A 22374-nucleotide genomic window follows, 5' to 3' on the forward strand; every position below is an offset into this window, starting at 1 on the left:
GCCCGGATCTGAATTGAAAATGTTAGATTTTTAATGTTTATATGGTCATCCAAAAAAAAATCTGATTTGGGCCCGACTGGGATTCTGATTAGGTAACATAGCCTCTGAGTCTGCCCCTTCCAATCAAACATGTACAGTAAATTAGCATTATAATATATACTAGATGACCTTGTCACATGTGAAATGAGTAACAGCATTCCTGCAAAGCTGAATATCCATCAATATGTAAATATGGACAGTCATATGTTAATGAGACCATGACTGTGAAATCATAGATTTCATGGAGATCATGAAGATTTTTTATTTTTTATTTTTGCAGTATATAAAAGTGTTTTTGCTCTCTTTAATCCTAAAAACTGTGATTCTGCATCTGTTACTACTACTGATGCTCAGCAATGGCTGAAAACTATACGGGCAGCTCAAAAAAAAAAACTGGTTTGGTAATGGTGAGGATGAGGAAGAATAAAGGTTTGTTTACACTCTATCCGGTACTTTTCCATTTCCTGGACCTCAGCAATGGACTCTCGCAGGTCGCTGGTGAATTTCTTGCGGTCCTGAGAGTTGGGAGCATTCAAATTGATCAGGACTTTGAAGTCTGCACCAGGAATGGCTGAAGTCAGCCGGATACCATTTGGATAGACTGAGAAAATAAGAAAAATGAGAAAGCATAACTTAAGCAATATGAAGGGAAATAAATTAACTATGTATTTATTTGGATTCTTTAGGCTAATTCACACCGCACTGACAAACACTGGCAGAATGATGAGTTATTAATTTACATTACAATGGTTTAAGTGATAAAAATGAATATTGATTTTTTTTTTTATGGCACTTTTTTATGGCTCTTCCACTCAGAAAGATTGATTGTTTTCATATTTCTTACACTGGTTCTCAAAGAGCATCACTTGCATCCCATACAGAGAGAAAGACTGCCTGAAACTATATGTCACTGTATTTTTCTTCTTCTGGAAGATCTTGGTAACCTGTCACAAAGTTGCAGAAATCACAGTGATCAGCATCAGCACATTTGTAGATATTTGAGTGTTTAGCTTTAATAGATGTCGTAACGTGCTAATATCATTTGTTATGTGTATCTTATTGATCTCTCACCACCAGGAGGTCATTAAACAGGAAGATCTCCCGCTGGTGCTGCCCCAGTTTTTGCAGTCTGTTGGGATCTGGGACCTCGAACAGTCTGCAGTAGCACACCAGCCTGCGATGGGCCTGAGACAGAACCTGTAACACACACACACACACAAACATGTTTGTTTCTCTATAGTGGTGGGGACTTTCCACTGACGCCTATTTTTATGCTGAGCTATGATATTTTCTCTCTTCTATTGTTTTTATACAGACCTAGTCATTAATCTATAACCTAACACACCCTTACACTTAATTTCCTTTTTTAATATTGCTTTCACAGGATGTCCCCCAAAAGAGGAGCTTTTATAAGATTTAGTTCGATTATTAGGACAAATTTGCATCCAAAATATGGTTAAAGGGATAGTTCACCAAAAAATGAAATTTATGTAAGCATTTATGCACACAGAAAAATGTGCAAGTTTTTTTCTTCTGCTGAACACACACACATTCACACTCATACTCTCTCTCTCTCACACACACACACACACACACACACACACACACACACACACACACACACACACACACACACACATGGGGGAAAATGCTATGGAAGTCAATGGCTACAAGCAACTGTGGTTATCAACATTTTTCTAAATATTTCTAAATATCTTACTTTTCTAACAATTTGAGGTTAATGATAACGGAATTTTCATTTTTGGATGAACTATCCCTTTGACTACTGTAGGTACATACACACACAGTCAGATTCATTTACATGACATGCAAAGCATTTCACTCATTCTTCACTCATTCACTCACTTTTCTGTTAGATTATCAGAATCAGAATCAGAATGAGCTTTATTGCCAGGTATGTTTACACATACAAGGAATTTGTTTTCATGGCAGAACCTTCCGCAGTGCAACAGAATGACAGTGACAGAACAAAAACAGATAATAAAAGAATAAAAAAAAGAAAAAAGTAAGTAAGGAATAACAATATATAAATTGACAATTGTATGTGCAGGTATATTACAATAGGCAGTTTTGTATGTACAGGTATATTATGTGCAAATTTGAAGTGTAGACTAAGTATGTGTGTTAGATAAATAAGTGTATGAGTGTATGAGTGTATAAATAGTGTTGTGTGTTCCACAGTTATTGTCAAGTGTTCATGAGATATTTGGATCTGTTACCAAATCTATACCTAATGTATCAGTATTTAAATTCTGCATCTAGAGTTCTACATCCAGCACAAAATATGCAGTATGACTTTAGGCTCAGATAAGAAAATGAAAGATGCAAAGTGCCTGTAGTAGTGACGTAAAGGAGTGATGATATGCCACACACAGACAGACAGCTGCTGTATATACTGTATCATGAAGTATACTTACACATCCAAGGCCATGGTGAAGTGATCCCATCTGTAATGTAAGATAAAAAAGTCAAGATATATGTGTGAACTAATGCAATTCACTTTTCAAAATTCAAAAGTGTCGTATCTGAATTGTTGAAGAATGATCAGACGTCTTATTCTACAACTGATAGACTCATTATCCTCAGCAATTACATGGATAGTGTTTAAGACATTCAATCTCTGAAATTCTGTCAGGGGATTAAAAACAAAAGTCTGCATCTTTTAGCAAATTTAGTACAGTTTCATAGAGCAGTATTAAGAGGAACCTACTTGCTTCTTGCCCACAATGAGTTTCTCCACCTTCTGCACCTGAGTCACGTGGTCGTCATTGGTTTTGAGCTCCTTCTTCTGGATCCGCTCGTAAATCCCAACCAGCATCTCCCGAGGGATGTCTTCGCCATCATCAACCCCTCCAACACAAAAACACAAGACTGGCCTTACAGCTGGAACACAGAGGTATACAATATACACTACAGTACACATGTATTTGTTTTGTTTTCCTATCTATCCGGTGTTCAGTTGAGCTGTAGCCACGGACTCATCCTTGACGGATGTGATTTATGGATGTGAATGTTAGCTCATTTATTAGCATGAAAACAACAGTGTGTTTCAATCAAAACCTCGTAGATTCTTGACGAAGTCCTCAAGTTTCATCTTTCGTTCGAGCTTGACATTGGGGCTGTACATGTCTGTGTTGAGGAGGATGATGGCGAAAGCCAAGATGAAGATGGTGTCAGGGTTTCTGAACTGACGGACCACATCAGGGTTACAGATGCAGTAGCGCTGGCTGAACAAAGACACACCACAGATCACTGTAACTCTGGTCAATCATGTTAAAACATTACAATAACAAGCAATGAAAATGATCTAGTGCTGATCTAGTTGTGTATTTGTCATTTCTAAGTTATAACACTGCAGTTCTAAAATCTGCAGTTATATTGAATGAATGATTGTTTAGTGTATGTCTGTATACTAGTTGTATGTTCTGTAATGTGATAGCACACCTGAAAGCCTCAATCAGGCGCTCCACCTTCTGTGCCTCTCCCTGAACCCGGATTTGAGCCTGGAATTTGCGCAAAGCTTCATCCAGCTCCATCCCTGAGAAATCCAGCTCATCCACCACACAGCTGCAACAGAACACCACTTCAATTTTTTTCTACAAAACATGGGATTTACGTCTGTAATTTGTACCTGTGTGTATTTTATTTGTGGAAAGTGGCAATTATAAATGTAGACATATAAATAAAAAAAATTATGAAAAATGTAAATACTTACTCTAAAACATCTCTGTTGAACTGTTTCTGTCTGTTCCCGAGAAATTCCCCAATCATTTGTCTACTCAAGCCTTTCCTCTGCAGCAGGAAGTGGGCCACACCCACGGGCGTGTCAGGAATGAAGCCCCTCTCCGTCAGGTACTGGACGCCCTTCTCTGGCTTTCTGAAAGTAGATCAGCAAGTTAACGTCTCATTCTACTGAAAACTCAAAATCATACCACATCAATGTTGGTTTAGGACATGCAAAAGGAAACATGAATGCAATGCAAAACATTATTTGAAAAAGAAAAAAAAAAACTCCTTAGAGTTATGACATCTTTGTGTGATAAGTAGCTGAATAATTGTACAGCTAACCACAGACAGTCCCTCTGAAATGTTCTCTGAAAAAAAGCTAAACACCATACACACACAGTTTTGATTTGTACTCTCATTCCAGTGTGGAATATAAGAACTTCTCTTTTTTATATTTGCGTTTGACAAACAGTTTCATACATGTCTGGAAATTAGAGAGTGAGCAGGATTATATGTTAGAAAAAAATAAAATAATGGTTCTGAATAATTTTGTTATCTGCTTTTGTGCAATGGCAATCCCTGACTGACTAGCCTACTGATGTAACAGGATGGTGAACTTAATATTTGAGTTATTTGATAAATTGAACTGCAAAAGTTTAAAATGGAACAAAGTTTATTTGTAATTTAATTTATTTTTATTTTATTTTACTTGCATCCCCTTATGATTGCAATTACATTTTATTGACTTACACAGATTAAAACTACATTTGCTTTTATTGACGTCGCAATTTCATGCTTTCACTGTTTAGTCTAAAATGCCTTTTCGTGGCAGGTTATGTTTCTACAATTTCTGTTCAACCTTGTTATGCTGTGACATTTCTATATAAAAATGCTTAGATGTTTCAGACATCATAAGTCTCTTTAAAGACCACATGAAACAAACATCTCTCTTACAGTCCTAGTTATTTTCCTCATCAAGCTTAATAAGGCAATTAGGTGATGTGATGGAGTATTGTTTGCTAACCAAGACTAATCCTGGCCAATTTTGCTCATTTTGATCACTGATCATCAACCATGAAACATTTAACCCTAAAACATTTTGTTTATACAGTTTTATACAGTACATGAATTACAAACTTACTGTTGTGGGGCATAAATAATATGATGTTTTAGATTTGGGCTTGGATAAATGACTATTGATAGCTTGCTAGGCTGTAACTGCATATTCTGAATTGAAAGTAATAGTTAAAGATCCTGCAGTCACTGTCCTGGTACTGTGAAAACGTGATTTCTTGAAAGTTCAAAGTTTTGTGAAAATTATATAATTCCCTCTAGAGTCCCACTTTTTCTAAATTATGATCAAATTGGTGATAAAATTAGTGGAAATACACCTAAACAACAAATAAAAGGATAATAAAAAACATAAGACTGAAGGAAAATATAAAAATAAAATATTAAAATATAAAAAGTATGTATAATATAATAAAAATATAACATTTATGTGTAACCACTGAAATACATACTTATTAAAGAGGTTGAGGCCGATGCGGTATTGTCTCTTGCGCATGATATCGCTGCTGAGCGCTGGAGAGTCCCAGCTGTTGCGAGTGTCTTTGTGGTAAGTGTGTTTGCTGAGACTCTGTTCTCTCAGACTCTCGTCTCTAGATGGCAATTCTGAGTTTATCGTGTCAATGGAGTTTGAATTGCTGTTGATACTGTCATTGTCTCCGTCTGAGAAGTCTGACTCGGACTTGCTCTGCCGGTTGCCGTTGGTGGCCAGGTGGCTCTCCACCTGCCGGTGTCTAAGCGGCTCTTCATCTCGAGAAAGCGAGGGAACTCTAGGAGGTAGTCCATGTGCGACTGATTTGGGACTTGCCCGTGGTGCTGCTACAGTCTGTTCGTGAATATTTTGTGGCTGGACCAAACCATGCTCAGAGCGATCGCTTACATCTGTGGAGCTGTCGGTGGGAGGCTCGATGGTCAGCTGGGGTAAATCTGCACAGAGCCGCGGCCCCTGGCATTCGAAGGAAGGAGTGTCTGTGTCCACCTTGTCATCCTTGGACCAGCCGATAGTCTGCATGCACTGCTCAGACTCAGAGCTGGAAGGCTGAACCAGTGGAGAGAGCTCCTCTTCATCGATGAAGAGCGTCACGTCACACATCTCATCCAGCTTGTGGTGCTCATGGGGCTGAGGGAGCTCATCATCTGGCTGCATGCCCTCTTCACAAGCCGCCTGCTCGGGATGCAGCTCCTCTTTGTGCAGACTACGACAGGTCAGTGTGTCATCGATCGACCTCGAGAAAGTGTCCTCTAGTTCTGTGATTGTGTCTGTTAAGTCGTTTTGAGTTTCTGGGCCTTCCAAAATGACAGGAACCATCTCTCCAGCCTGCACCATGCCTCCTACTTGGCTGGCATCGTCCAGGAGAGACATTTGCCTCCCCTCCAGAACAGAGCCGTGGACTTTCTCAGGTCCCTCAAAGGAAAACTGCAACCTCATGTTGGACAGAAGGATCCTGCGGGTCATGCGGTTCTCCGACATCGAGCTCCTGAGACGCTCAAAGTTCTTGTTCATCTGGTATTGGCGGAAAGCTGTCTGGATGGTGCGTGCAGCATGACGGGTTATGAAACGGCCTCCGTATTTCCGCTCAAGCATTTCCATCTTAGAAAACCAAGAAACATATGAATAAGACGGTATCATAACAAACCATTTAGGGTTAATTAGAAAGTTACAACACATATTGTATAAACAATAGTGTTTTTGGTTATACTTCATTTTAATAGTCCACTTTAGACATTCTACTAACTATAGTGTATGAAATTTTGGTAACACTTTAGCTTAGGAACCGATTCTCACTATTAACTAGTTGCTTATTATTAGCATGCATATTAATAGCATATTGTCTGTTTATTAGTACTTATAAAGCACATATTAATGCCTTATTCTGCATGACCATATTCTAGATCCCTTAATCCTACTCCGTACCTAAACTTCATGTCAACTAACTCTCATTGGAGTATTAGCAGACTGTTAGTTTAGGGTTAGTATTAGTAGAATAAGTTAACGTTGTTGATAATGATTGTGCAAACTATGAAATGCAGCATAGGCTAAGTTCACACCTCTGATCCACTGTTAATTTGCTGGGACACTGTACCTTCTTGTCCTGCAGGTCTGTGGAGAGCTCATAGCACTCAGAGAGGGAGCGCGAGCGCTTGATGGCCTCCTCCTCTGCCTGCTTGCGGAGGATGGACTGAGAGTGCTGTAGTTTTGGCCGCTGAGGGCGCTGTGGGCCTGGCTGGACGCTGTGGCTGTACACTGGGCTTTCAAACTGCTCCGGACTTTAGGCAGAACTGTGTGTGACAGGGCCATGGCCATATCCTGTGCTGGTGTCCAAGGAAGGGCCGGGCTCACAGTTTTGAACACTCCCCTCCACACTAGACAAGACAAGAAAGCAAATGAATGAATGTTAAAATACACATTTACATCATTTACATGGTTAAATGAGTCATATTCACTAACAATTTCACACACATTGCATGTGCAGAAGATTCTCATGCAAACTTTCTGCGGTGCTTATGCACAAACATTTGTTTAGCCTTTCTAATGTTGACAAATCCATCCAGACTGTTTTAATGGGCAAGTACATGCCCATAGTTATGATTTAGTATCTAAGCTTTCTGCATAACCCGTCCTGTAACAGTTCTCAAAGCTCTCTAAAGATGCACCCTCGATTTTTATGTAAATCCAAGTGTACCATTCCCAACACCAGCTTAGATATACAAAGCTTTTATATGCTTCTGTGGTAGCCTGCATTTTCATGCCTGACCTAGATTGAGCTTTCATTTTTGTTACTCTGAAATAAGTACGATTTAGTGGCTGTTCACACCAAAATGCTTTTCAGTTTGTTAAGTTACGCTTTGTGTTAAACTTCTTTTAATTGGAGCTGCTTTCCCGAATGCCATGTCGTGAGCTGCTGCAAAAGTTTTAATATGCAAATTCAAAGTTCAAGCACACTTATAAGACTTATTTTGGAATAAATTTTTTTCTGCCTTCAAATGTGATTCCTGGTCATCTGACCTGCATCTAAATACTCGTATCGTACAGTGTGTGCTCCGATTCCTATGCTCACACACTCAGAATCATGATGAAATGGTCAGCGGAGCGCCAGTGAAGTTACATGTTAGAACCAAACTGTGGCATAACGTAACAATTCCATCAACATTAGAGGGTAGTTACATAAATCATGCTATTTAAGACTGCACTGATCACTTCAAAGCAAAGATAGAAAATTTTCCTCCTCTTCCTTTCCCAGAATCAGATGCAGTGTTCTGACAATTTGTAAGCCACGACAGAAATGTTCAAAAAGCATTGGCATGCTATAAAGCATCACATTTGGTTGTGCTCATATTCAATACTTGTGAGAACTATTCCAAGTATATTCTGGCAGTCAGGTGAGACTTAAGTAAACAGGTGGCACAAAAAATTGCATACGTGTCAAAAGATTGGATCTACGCGAATGCAGCCTTCATTCTTCAATTTAAAAAGATAATAGTATATAAAGAAACATTTAGGGGTGAACACACTCCATGTTTCTAGATCCACCAGGAGTACTGTGATTTCGGCAATTGATTCTAAGTTTCAAACTAAATTTAGAAAACATTAATTGCGAACAAATTTAATTGCGAACTTAATAATGACTTTGCCTTAAAGCTATTATATACAGTTTTTAGGCACAAATAAACAACAACAACAACAAAACTCGTAAGCAAACAAAAAACATTAAATAGCCAATGTATGAAAACCCAGTTATTAGTGGTCCTTGCTAATGAAAGAGATATTTCAAAGAGACATTATGGCCTGGTAGGGTCCATCTGGATTTGGTCTATTAAGCAACCACCTAATTACCCTCCCAGAAACCCCTAGCAACCAAAAAAAGAATCCCTACGGCCCGCAACAACCTAGCAAAAGTTTTTTTGGTAGAAAATGTATAAAAAAATCGAATCAAAATCCAACTATTTAGGGGCAAAAGTAAGAAAATATTAACAGAACAAACAACTTCTGAGAGCAGACTTGATTAAAAATCTTCATGAATGATAACAGCTGAAACAAACATGGTAAACTTAAAGGAAAAAAATAGTGGCATTACTATTACAACTAATAATTTTGTCAGCTGGATAAAGACCTAATCAGAATTAATTCTACCAAATAAACTCAAGTGATCAAGTTAAGAGAGTTGTCTGATGGTCTGCACATCTATCTGGCACATGCTTAGCACACAAACTCAGTAACAGGAGATCTGTCCTTATTATTTTAATTAAGCCATGTATCTGTGGATCAGCTATGCTTACTTTAGTCTTCAGGTAGAGCATATATCTTCCATATTTACATGAACATTACTCACTGACTCTTACTCTTTGCAGAATTTCGACGTGAATGTTGTCCAAAGAAAGATCTCCTGCCAAAGAAGTTCTGTTTCTTCTGCTTATCTGCCATTATAAGCCAAAGTTCAAAGTGCAGTTCAGTTTCCTGCAGAGAGCCAAAGTCTGCTCTGATGAAACCAATCATTTTACACCCAGCACATCACGCTCGGCGTAGAACTCACTTGCATGTACAGGATTTTACTCAAATAATGTAGAAAAAAACTTCCTTCAACAACTTCCTCCTCCGAGTTTGAAGTTGTCATGCCTCTAGTCACATGCATCACTGTACAAACAACTGTAAACAAGACCTCACAATGCAGCGGGAGCAGCTGAAGGCAAATGTAAACTAAGCCCCCCCCAACACCTTAGAAAGTGAAATACAGTGGACTTCTGCACAACTATTAGGCTGTTCTAACTAATCAAAAGACACACTACTGATACTTCATCCTAAAATATAATATACTTTCATTCATTACATTTAAGTTAGAAAAATGAAATATATAATAACGAAAATATTATCCTGTTGATCAGTTTTTTTTTTTTTTGTTTTTTTTTGAATGATATAAAATGTAATGGGCTTCTGTAAGCATGCTAGAAGACTAGTCATAGCTTTAAAGTAGTAGTAAAAATAGCATTGGTATTGAAATATCAGTGCTTGCTATCGACTTTTCAACCTTATATACAATACAGTACAGAACTGTTCATGACAAATTGTGAGGCATTAATAGGGGACTATAGGTGAGGAACCAGATGAGTGCCATGTCCACACATTCACACAGAGTACATGCAGTCATAGAGATGTGCTGCAGACACAGTGAAATTCACACTTCTTGCATAATATCTCTCGAGACGAATCTCATGCACCATCTGTCCTGGCAAACACTGACACGTTCCTCTCTCGCGGGTGGCTAGCCTAACAGTGCTCAGACAGAAAACGCCAGCACACAGTTTAGAAAACCATGCTGCTCATGTAAAATCAGGCTGAGATGGTGAAGAATTTCAGTGTGCATTTACTGCTAAATTGTAACATTTAGGATTTAACATTTTTAACATGTAACGGATATTTATGCAGCATCCAAAATTAAGTTGATAACAGCAACTAAAGAGCAGCACAAATTAGCATCGGTTCGCAAACAAGCAGAGCGACGATAATCAGGTGTGTGTAATGTAATAACAACACAGACACAACACAGACACCATGCCTTCTCATTTTTATTTTTTAACTGCATCTTTAGTAAATCCTGACAGTAGTTTTTTAATGCCAAAAAAGGGGCTCGCACTGACACAAGCTGTAAGTAAATCTGGCCCTCAATCTGAATCTGAAATTCATATTCCATCTACGCATCGAAATTATATCAATTATTTCATGTTAATCATATTTGAATAGGTTCTCATAAACAACTCTCAATGTAGATACTTCACCAGGAATGCCTCTGTAACTGAGGTTTAAACTAGTGATTTGAATCTTGGCAGAACTCTGTGAAAGTGTGCGTGTGCTCAAGCATGAGTGACTCAGGCTCTTCTAGTGAGGTTCATTTCCCCATCATAGGTCACATTAAAAAGGAACAGCTGCTTTATGATTGAGGGGGAAAGAAGAACGGTCTAAAATGACATTTCCTCTTGCAGTCTCACAGACTCACAGAGCCCACAGTCTGAATTGTGTTTCTAACAGTAAATTAAGATTGGCCACCAAAACCACAGAAGATTTCCACAAGAAAACTGAAGAAGCAAAAAACAAAAACAAAAAGACAAATGTGTTCTCTCATGTTGCACTGCAGTTTGTCTATTAATAAAACAATTTGTATTGTATAGATTGTGTTAGAAATGATTTAATTTAATTGTAATTTGACACTTTTTTTTTGTTGTGTGTGTGTGTGTGTGGTGTGTTGTGTGTGTGTGTGTGTGTGGTGTGTCATCTGTCAAACAATCCCACTAGGTGTTTGCAGGGGAATTCCAGGCATTCCAAGTGAATAAAGGTGGATGAGAAAGAGGGCAGGAGAAAATCTTTGGGACTTTTTGGGAATGCATCATGTTAATGAAGAGCAGACGTCAGCCCTGTGTGAGTGAGTGTGTGTTGTTTGAGCATGCTGGTCGTCTCAAGTGGATTTCCGTATGTGCCTGCAACACACTGCAGACCAGATGAACCAGATGACAGAGTCAAAGCCACACTTAAAACTCATTGTGTTAGATAACTAAAATAAATGCCACTTGGTTTGATGTTTAAAGAGGGACAGCTCAAGCGCAATGTTTCACAAAAATAGGTTTAATTTGAAAATAACTACAACAAATGAGATTGTACAGTTCAAAATGACTGATAGAGTATTGCAAGACTTTTTTGATTTGTCAACGTTAGTGGAATATGTTCATAGCTGTGATGAACTACACCTGCGGTCACTCTGCTGTGTGTGAACTTGAGAAGAACTGACTTGTCTCTGACACCAGTTTCTTAAAAGTCAATGCAAAAGGAAAAGAGAAGTCAGTTCTGAGAAAAGCTCTGGCAGAATTAGTTTACTGATGCCACTTGCTTTGATATTTTGTTATCTATAATATAATAGCATGCAGACACTTGACATAAAAGTTACATAGTGTGTGTGACATAAATGTTTTAATACTTCTGAAAGCCACTACAGATCCTACATAGTAGCTCCTCATGCAGACCTTTTGCAATTAGTCATTGAATTGTTAGATGATACAATCACTGGCAGCCAAAGAAATCACACAGGCATCCGCCATAACCAAACAATATTACAATAAAATAACACGTTTGCTGATTTGTAGTTTTGCTGTAGGGCTGTTGGCACAGGATATGAGGTGGCTGTATGTGTCCTCCAGCAAAGGGATAGCAGCGGTTCCCTGCTGATCTTTCTGGTGTTATTCTGTTATCTAGCTCAGCACTGCAGAACATGTGACATAGTACACAGCACACAAGTGTTGAGCTGAAAACTCAGGGCCACGATTTCCACTCATCACCGGGGAAAACAAAAGGTAAAAAAAAACACAAACAGCAAACTTTAATTTGAAAATTCTTCCAGAATTGTCGAATGCCTCATGGCCTTCCAATAGTTAACAGAGAACAGCACAAGACCTTACACAACTGGGAAACAATGGACATTATAAATAATCCATTATGTGAAGCTTTAACGCACCACTCTGCAAGAAAGTCTTGAATAAGATGTCTAACCTCATGCCCAGGACATCTCTGATTAATAAATAATGCAAAACTATTCAGTTTATGCTTTCTAAGAACTCTGTGTTCGAGACGTGATAAATGTGGACTGTCATGTTACACTGTATCTCTCAGCTGGACAGGCTAAAAAAACACCATGTGATCATCTCATAAATATAGAGCAATGCTTCTGTCAGCACACATGACCTTTGCTACAGGGACTACAGAATGAATGACACCGGTGCTACATTAACATAAACCAGGTCAACAGCACATAGCTTCTGTATACACAGGCTTTTCAATACACACACATTTTACAGCACTTTGAAACATTTATTGACTTAATTCGGATGTACTGCAACTTAACAAAGGCCACTTCCAGTAACATCCACTGAATACATCAATATAAACAAATATTCTTTAATGGCATTTGTTTTATTCTATTATCAAACCACACTGTTGTAAATCATTAGTTCAGACCTAAACTTGCACACAAACAATAGTTTATAGTCCAGTCTTACAGCTATCCAGCTCCAGTTCAAGCAGAGACTGCGTTTTTTCTGAGTTGCACTGCAAACACCACATATCTGCAGAAGCAAACACGTCCACAACGCAGCGAAGTCAACCATCACTTGGATCCAAGCGCTCCAGGGCTCTTGAGAAACAGCTCTACTGCTCACAACGTGACTGCTCTGAGAGGACCGAGCCTGTCTCTCTCTCTCAGCGTTATCTGTCACATTCACCAAGAGGAATTCCACCGACAGATTTTGATGCCAAATGCCTATGAATGCAAAGTCTGCTTCAGATGCACAGTGAAAGAAGGCGGGAGAGAGGGAAGGAACCAATGAATGAGTGAACACTCACAGGGTGACTTCTGCACGGGGCGGCAGAGGAATGCAACTGGGAAAAAAGAGGAAGCACCTCTATTAATAGAGCCTTTCAGAGAAAGCGAGAGAGATTGTCCTGTTCAAACTCTCCAGCATTTGCTGCTCTGCTCTTTAATAGAGGCTTTGTGTGTTTAGACTCTGAGAGAACAAATGCATACTCTTCCTCAGCATCACAAAAAAACATGGTGCACGGTTTTTAGAGTGAAAAATACGTTGAGTATTAATTGAACTTGGTTTCGGTGACCCGCCTTTGAATATAGAATGTGACCACAAACTTTATATAGGTTGTCTTGATTGTCGTTTCACTCTCTTTTTCTATTCTTCTCAGTTACACTTGTAAAGAATACAGCCTTACCAGTACATAAAACCAGTTCACCAAATCACTGGAAAATAGATTTTATACAAAAATATACATTCATATGTTATTGATTAAAACTAAATAATTCATTATTTCTCATGTACTAACATCAGAGATGCACATAAATAAAAAACCGTTGTCCATTTATTCTACTTAAACTTCTGTCATTTCTCTGTCATCTGTACCAGTTTGGGCTCTAAATATTTGTGAAAACATAAAAGTGAATCATATTTACACAGTAAATTACACAGCTTTAACATAAACACATAAACTTAATTTAAAGTCATAAATTGCTTATTTAAACCATAAACTTAAATTACCTGCATATTTGTTTGTCATACATATTTAATAGTGATGAAATAGATTATTGATTCTTTTATATATTTTAGTTTTAACATAAACAAAACTATATAGAGTATATTGGGTCCCTACATATTTCATTACATTATAAAGGTATCATATATAATTCAAGTATATACACAGGTCAGTAATACACATAATATATCATGTGACATGCAGCTATAGTCCTGGACTGACAGTGCTCCTAGAAGACGCATGAGGAGCGAGAGATGGGGTGTAGAGGTGCTGGAAGGTTCACTGACCCTCTCATCTGAGGTGACAGGAAAAAGAGAAAATAAGTACCAGATGGCCAAACTGTTTCCTTTACAAGGACACCAATCACTGGCGCAGCATTGCTGGGATGAAGGTGACCAGGTCCTCTAATTATGAAGCAGGACATTTCTCTCCCTGTGGAGAAAATGACTGCTTCCTTTGGTTTGCTTGCAACTAACACCTCAAGAGAGTGCATTGCTAAAGGGAACAGTTCACAAGAGAAGCAGCGCCAACGTACTGTACCATGGGTCAATTAAAGAATGACGACTCGATCTCTGTGCGCATTTGGCAGAACTGAAGTTGTGTCCATAGCAGTCAAGTTGCAGCTGTTCCTCCTCCAGACCCCACAGTACGCTTCTGCATGTGTCACCTGTCCCAATCCTCCCCAGTGCAGAACAACAGACGATGCATACAGCAAACCTCAGACAAGAACATGCAAACAATGGATCTGGAATGTCAAAAGTACATCTTGAATGTTTTTCACTTCGATATCACACTAACATGTGCTGTACACTGGGGCTTCAGGGGAGGGTTCAGAAAAAGATTGGCTGCAGCCAGGCTGATGTCAGATCCGGGAAGTCCAACAGGCCTCTCATAAAACATCTGCTTTCAACTCACTCTAAGTATTTGCCTGCAATGAAGACTATCTCCCACCAGGCCCACAATCATGGCATCTTATTATTGCGCTTGTCAGTCATTTTTATATTCTCATTAACCAGCCTTAAGTAATCATAAAGTTATATGGTTTAACAAGAACTGACCAGAAAAATATGAAAAGAGAAAAGGGGCCTCCACCCTCAAGGGTGCAAAATAAACAAACACCACCCATGAAAAAGGTCATCCAGTACCAGCGGAAACTGATGTCATTCCATAGTTCTGATGTGCTTTCTCTGATGGTTGTGTGGTCATATTCTGCTGAGGTTTGTTTAACTAGGATCTCTGAGAAGAATTCCAGTGGCATTTTCACTTCAGGAGGGGAGGCCACTGCAGTAGGCACAGTCCAAGTGAAAGTAAACAACGAGATCCCACTTCCCTTTCAGCAAGTTGTTAGTGATGGTTACTTCAAGGAAGTCATTTTACCGATCATGGTCACATGACCCAGTTCCAAACTGGTTAGATTTTTTTGGGGAAATGAAAGGGATTTCTTTAGTTTATTCGATTCTAACTGCAGCCAAATGATAATGCCTTCTCTATCAGGGCATGTTCTACTCCTCACAGCACAGATCGTGAAAGTAGACTGTTTCAGGTATCATTAATATTTTTGCAGAGGAAAATCTGAACATCTTATTTTTAACAAGATTGTAATAGATTGATGATTGATGTTTGATGTTTTAAATTGTATCTATGTAAATCTAACCTGTGATGTATTTCTAGTGTTCTGTATTTATTTTAGAGCCCTATTTCCCTTTACCCTAAGTGGTTATTCCACTTGTCAGGCCGCCATTGTAAATAAGAAACCTGTTGCTCAATGACTTGCCTGTAAAAATAAAGGGAAAAAAGAAAAAAAAAGAGATGCACTTGCAGAAAGCTTGAAACTGGGTAAGCGGTGTCCCTGTGATTGGAAGCCATTCTGATTTTATGATTTTCCCACTGTTGTTCCTGCGGAAAAAACCCTAAATCAAATAATGATAGTGATTCTTCCAGTCTCTACATAAAATTCCATATTTTATGCATTTCACTGAGGCCTGGACCCACCAAATTACACAAGGACTAACAGTACAAAATCCACTAATAGTACTAAATGTCTCGATAGGCACATACAGTAATATTAAGCAATGTTACGAGTGAACCGTACAGGGTGACATTGTACCAGTTCACTTAGTTGTTGTCATGGCGCCACATCCATAATTTATCCTGGGAACATGATAATAGGTTGTGGCCACGAGATGCTATGTTGAAGGAAATAAATGACATCCATTCGCTTTGTGTCCACCGAGTTTAATGCGTACCACACAAAACCTGCGTGACCTTAGCAACTTGGGAGTATCTAGAGATGGATTCATTAATATTTTACTTCGAATTAAGAAATTATTATATTATTTAGTTATAGAAATTGTATTACATTATTAATTATTACATTACCCATAGGCCTTGGCTACGGGGCTGTGATTATTAAACGTGGGATAGTCAGCATTCGAATGAAGTTTCTTCATGGGAATAATGTTACATAGAGTGCATCTATAACATAAAATGCCTGCAAGAAATGTTTTTTTTATCCATCCTACAGTCTTGTGTAAGTCCATTAACTGATCGTCTTCCCCCCATGCTAATATTTGTTATATTATTATATTATTAGGATCTGATTTATTAAATATTATTATTATTATGTTATTATTATTATCCTGTTATTATTGGTTATATTTTATATCACTTTATATTCATTGATTGAAACCATATATTTCATTTTTATCGTTTGTCCCTAATTACAGTCATAGCCCATAATTATAAACACTATAGTGTTCGGTTGAGGAATTAATCATCACGTAGATTTCATTTGTAATTAAAAACAAACACTCATTGATCATGACAATGGGGCCAATAAATTACAATCATAAAGTAAAAACTTTATTGTCATGATTGTGTCAGGAGGCGGTTATTTACAAAATATATAGCAAATGCTGAGCATGATTATACAAAAGCGTTAACTTAGGTAAAGCGATACACAAAATAAGCACAGGAACTAAGAAATAAGTATGCATAAACAATACATATAAAAAAATAGCGACCTAATCAAGTAACTGTAAAGTAACGTACATAATTAATATACAAAATATTAAATTAAATGTTTCATGTATAATTAAAATATTTTTTATCTCTATTTTTGATAGGTCACACAGGTTTTTTTTGACGCAATTAAACTCCGTGGCGCCATGAGACAATGGTGTCGGTAACCACTCGACAAAACCGTATTATCACGTTTCCACGAGTTAACTATGACGTTCCCTCAAATTAATATCTGTGAGTCATTGGCCACGACATATTATCACCTTCCCACGAGTTAATGTTGTTGCAGGCCCACGCAACAAAACTAATTGGGAACCGACATGTCACCTTAAGGGCCACCGTACAAAGTAAATAAGTTTTTTGCTATGAGAAATGTTTGTGAATATAAAACGGGATTGTGTAAACAATGTCAGGTCACAAAACCCAGACATACAAAAGTTTTTCACGATAACAATCAAATAATTGTCTTTTAAAACAAACAAATCTATATTCAACAGAAGAAAGGTAATAGATAACATAGTAGAGAAGAACGGAGCGAGGATTGTCGACGGATGGAGGATAGAAGATTTTTTTAAGTCGAGCTTGTGGGTTTATCGTCACAAAACCGAAGCGCTTTCACTGCGCTGCTCCATCACGAGCACAACTAATGCCAACAGCCCAATAATGAGTAACTAAGCATTGTATCAGGAATTCCAGAAAACTTCAACATCATTAGCTAGCTTGACAAAATAATTAGTATCACTCAAACTCAGACACAGACGCTGAAGGTTTATTATCCAATGAACGGTGCAGATAGTACTAGAACCTCATCAAGCATGTTGGGTTGTAAGCATTTTGCAGTCCTCAATATTGAGCTGGTGAAAGATCACATTTACACATGTTTAATTGGACAGGTAGTTAAAGTCTCGCGCTTAAACTAATGTGTTTACATTGCTGCAATGCATGCCACGACGGACAAGCTCACACATAACGTACAGACCATGATCAACACATAAACATACATGAGTGCAGAAAAATTATTAAGTACAATGCTGTTGGGTCCCCTGTGATTTAGCAGGTTCAAGAACAGAAACACCTTACAGACATATTCTGGCTGTTTCGGGAGTAACTAACAAACCCTGCGCTGGCTGGACAGCTCGGACCTTATTTGGGTGTCGGGGAATCGATTTACAAACAAGCTCTGCTGGGTGGGACTCATGCTGTACTTGTATTCCTTCTGTTGTGAGAGCGGTGTTAGCTAAGTTTACTACACACAAATTTAATTTACTTGCTTGTAATTTGGAGGGTGGGGGGGGTGAGGCTTAAGAATGTAGCAATGTAAGCAGATAGTTTTAATATATAGTTAGTAACAAATATAGAGCAATCGATTTAGAACAATCATGTTTAAAATTATAAAATTAAAAGCACAGCTGTTTAAGGAACATTTACGTTGTTCAACTCTCAGCCAACCACTTGTATTGTATTGTATTGCCAATGCATGAATGGACTCTATGAACACAATGAGCACAATAGACACGAGGCAGACGTCAGAATGCTTGTTCCATTCAAACACACCTTTATACCAGATATTCCGACACAGTGACTTCCAAGTCTCACAAGTCCACTCTCAATGCGGCAATTTACCAAATGCCACTACTTAAAACAGGATAGCTTTGGGGTTATCCAGTCCAGGGTGACCTTGCTATACAGTGGCATGTGTTGTGTAATAGCCAAAGATCGAAGCTGCATAGAAACGTATAACCACACCTTCGTGTGTGAAGCCCTTAAAAACCTCAGTTTGCTCCGGGAGGTCTACAGGGTATTACGACACTGTGGATCTGTAGCAACGAATTTATATGTGACACTAGTAGTTCAGAGTCCTCTACCATGTGCTATATATTAATCAGGGAGTACAGCTTCACTTGCACCTGTGTATACAACCTATTTACTATCATGGTACCTGATCATTACCTTTTATTCAAACAACTCATATCATATTATGATATTAAATTACCTATGTATCTCACACTCGTAAGTTTCTCACTCAAAACACACATGCTGTGTGTAATGTTTGTAGGTGAGATAAGTTATCCACAAATAAACAACCAGCAACAGGATCAATATCAACTCAACACAAACATAATGTATCAGAGTCAATGACAGATAAGGATATCCAAGGAAAATCTTATAAATTGTCAGGAATTCTTAGTTACTGAACCTTTGTATTCATGTTGGTTTATTAAATCTCTTGTACAATTGTCAGAAAAAAAAGTTTACTTAATGGTAACCATTGTGCAGTATATATATATGTATGTGTGTGTGTATATATATATATATATATATATATATATATATATATATATATACAATTCTGAATATAAAGAAGTTTTCCTAGGGTTTTACAATTTGACATGAGCCTAAACTAATCCCAAATTATCTGAAATGTTAATTCTTTTCACGAGGATCTACAAGAAGGACTATTTTCTGTTTCAGGAGGGTCACTAGAGAATTTCATTTAAAGCCCTACACAAATGCATGTTATTAAGGTCAGTGATAGGAGATCCCAAGGTTATCTGAATTGTTTTTCCTGCTGTAATAATGGACTTTGATCAACAAAGTTTAGCTGTGAAGTTTTTTAGCGTTTAAGTCTCATGGATATTACAATCGTGAGGACTGGTTTTGAAGCTGTCTCCTGTAGGAGAGAGATACTGAATCATTCTGAGAAATATCACATTTGGTCCTAATCTGACCAAACACAGAGCACAACACCCCTTCAGGACACAGAAACAACACTTCCCCATCAGGAGCAGCTTACATAAGAGCGTTTAGATATATAGTTTCCTTGTTTATAGTGTTTTTATAACCCATACAGATGGTGGCAAACAACAATCACATTTGAGCCCGCTAGTTAGGCCAGCATGCACTATGAAACCAGACAGACATCTCCAAATCCTTGTAGTGATCTAAACTGTCTCTGAGATTTGTAGATAACAGGAGAAACTATCAAGAGGTGGGGTGTGTGTGTGTGTGTGTGATGTGGTTTTGATGTGTGTGTGTGTGTGTGTGCGCGGCATGTGTGTTTGCACTTCGGATGGGTCCCATGTGTTAAAAGATGCAGTCGGGCACTGAATTCCTAGTATGGGACCCATACAAGAGGGGAACCATATGGCCACATGTCATTTTTTACTTTCACCTTAATGCCCTTGAAATGAACTATGTTGAGACACCCTTGAAAGCTACAACAGGTAGTAAATCAGAAAAACCTAGCTCAAAACTTAATTAGCACTTCTCCCAGGTACCAACCCGCTAACACACTAGTCCACTGCATCCTTTAAAAATTGGAGTACACAAAATAAGAATAATAACATTCAGTTAACATCTATTCTGTGGGACCCGTGTGGCTCCCTTAAAGGCTGTTACAACATCTAAACCAACATTAAAGAACGCCTGCAATGAACAGCAGACTGTCGCTGGTCACCTGCATCTGGGCACAAAAAAGTTGCACATTGACACACACCACAAGACTAAAAAGGGTTTCCAACAGGCCCCCAACCAGTATGTGCGTATCTGCACCTTTGTCGAGAGGAAGTAAGCTTACACACCGAGCACGGTGCGCAGTAAATCTATATTTGTAAATTCAAAAAAAAGGAAAACAAAAACTGGGACTGTGCAGTCAGATAAAACAGCTAGCAACAAAGCAGCCATTGTTTACAGTTTTTTGAATATGAGTTAGTTTGACCCACTATTACTTCTTTTTGCCATGTCATGGATGGAAAATATCTTTGGCCCATATTGTGATCGATGCTCATAGGTAAGGTGTGATGAACATAAAGAAGATTCTCTTGTGACAATGTTTGGCTAAGCTCAACAGCCAATCCATTTCGCCTGTTCCCACCACTATATTGATAGGGAACTATTTGGATGATATTTTGACTTCTCTGCAATCATTAAAAAGATTCACCACAATTGTCACGTCGCTAAAAAAAACAGGTTAAAAAGTAGAAAAAAACAATCAACTAACTTGACGACAACATGTGATTCCTCTTGCACCGTAAAAACATAACATACGATCCAGTGTCAAAACTATGTGGATGGTGAGTTTATCTCTGAAGGCTGTCTGTGATGTATGGTGTACTGAAACAGCCTGGGGACAGTGTTAATGTGAATACAATCTAGCCTACAGCAACCATTCTATTACACAACAACACCACACCACACACACACACACGCTTACCAGTTGCTGTCCTACGTCGGTGTATTCCAGCTGTTTCCTGTCATGTCTGATGTTGCTGCTGACACATCAGGCCACAGAAAACCACACCTATCAATCACAAGCTATATGGATATTCAGGCGCGAAAACCCAGATTCATAAAAATACTAACCCTGGAAATAACACATAAAATACACACAACCTTACACTCTCACATACACAATGTATGCACTGCCTCGCACTCTGCAGCCCCTATCATGGAGCGCTCATCACAAAGCGAACCGCACCCCTTTGCTCCTTTCAGACCAATCCCTTTGCTCTCTGAAACCTGTCCCCCCCATCCCGCCGTGTGAGTCCCACCCCTCAGCTCTATGAGGCCTGCCCACCCTGTTTACTAAGATCCTAAAGAGCCGACCTCTGGTTACCATCAGCATCCACTAACCCCATCTGATCCCAGAGAACCTGCCCGCCTCCAATTATTAGAAGTTACATTAACATGTATTGTTTAGAAGAGACGTCTTGTATCAAAAGTGACTTACAACATGAGGAACATCCCAAGTAAGTTTGGCCAGTTACTGCGGTTACCCACATATAACTGATGGATGGGGATGATCAGATCACAATCACCTGAGATGTAAATGTTATTCATCGGGATTTCCAAGGATTAAAATAAATCAAGCGAATAAACTCCCACAAAGGTCGTCAATTTTCACTTCACAAGCAGACAGATGTTAACTTTTCCGCCTCATGACGTTTTTTGTTTAAAAAGCTGCCAAGACTCTGTCTGCCAGCCAAGATTTCATTCAGTAAAAGTTAGTACAGTTTAGTATGATTTATATGCTGTTTAAAATATTATGATGGACTTGTTTTATTTTAACTATGGCAATCCACCTTGTCTTCTGCTACTTCTTTGCCTTTCTGTGTGTCCAGACATTAATACTCTTTCAGAAGATGTGTAATCGTGCCAGGATCCGACCGTATAACAGTGGAAAAACACGGAAAGCCAGAAGGAAACTTCCATTAGTGCCAGTAAAGAGTGTAAATAAGCATGCATATTCCATGCTGGTTAAGGTTAGTATTATGATCTGGTTTTATTCGAGACTCTGCGCTGGTTCTGTTTAATTGCTTTCAAATTGTGTTAAATGATTCCTTAGCAGTTTTTAGTTCACAAACAGAGTGATTGCTGAGATTCTAGCTTGCTTTCATCTGAAGCTGAAAATTTGAATATCACAT

The 22374-nt window shown here is 38.5% G+C and overlaps 1 protein-coding gene across 1 annotated transcript in view; it reads right to left on the reverse strand.

Moving 5' to 3' along the window:
* Positions 1-22374, reverse strand: part of LOC109067369 (IQ motif and SEC7 domain-containing protein 1-like) — a 64609-nt gene that overhangs the window by 7780 nt on the left and 34455 nt on the right. The window contains 10 exon segments of the mRNA XM_042712514.1: positions 479-640; positions 884-983; positions 1111-1236; positions 2478-2507; positions 2771-2910; positions 3121-3287; positions 3505-3627; positions 3776-3937; positions 5310-6445; positions 6939-7218. Of these exon segments, the coding sequence (XP_042568448.1) occupies positions 479-640; positions 884-983; positions 1111-1236; positions 2478-2507; positions 2771-2910; positions 3121-3287; positions 3505-3627; positions 3776-3937; positions 5310-6445; positions 6939-7218 (2426 nt within the window).

This window comes from Cyprinus carpio, chromosome A23 (assembly GCF_018340385.1).
Source record: "Cyprinus carpio isolate SPL01 chromosome A23, ASM1834038v1, whole genome shotgun sequence".
NCBI lineage: Eukaryota > Metazoa > Chordata > Actinopteri > Cypriniformes > Cyprinidae > Cyprinus > Cyprinus carpio.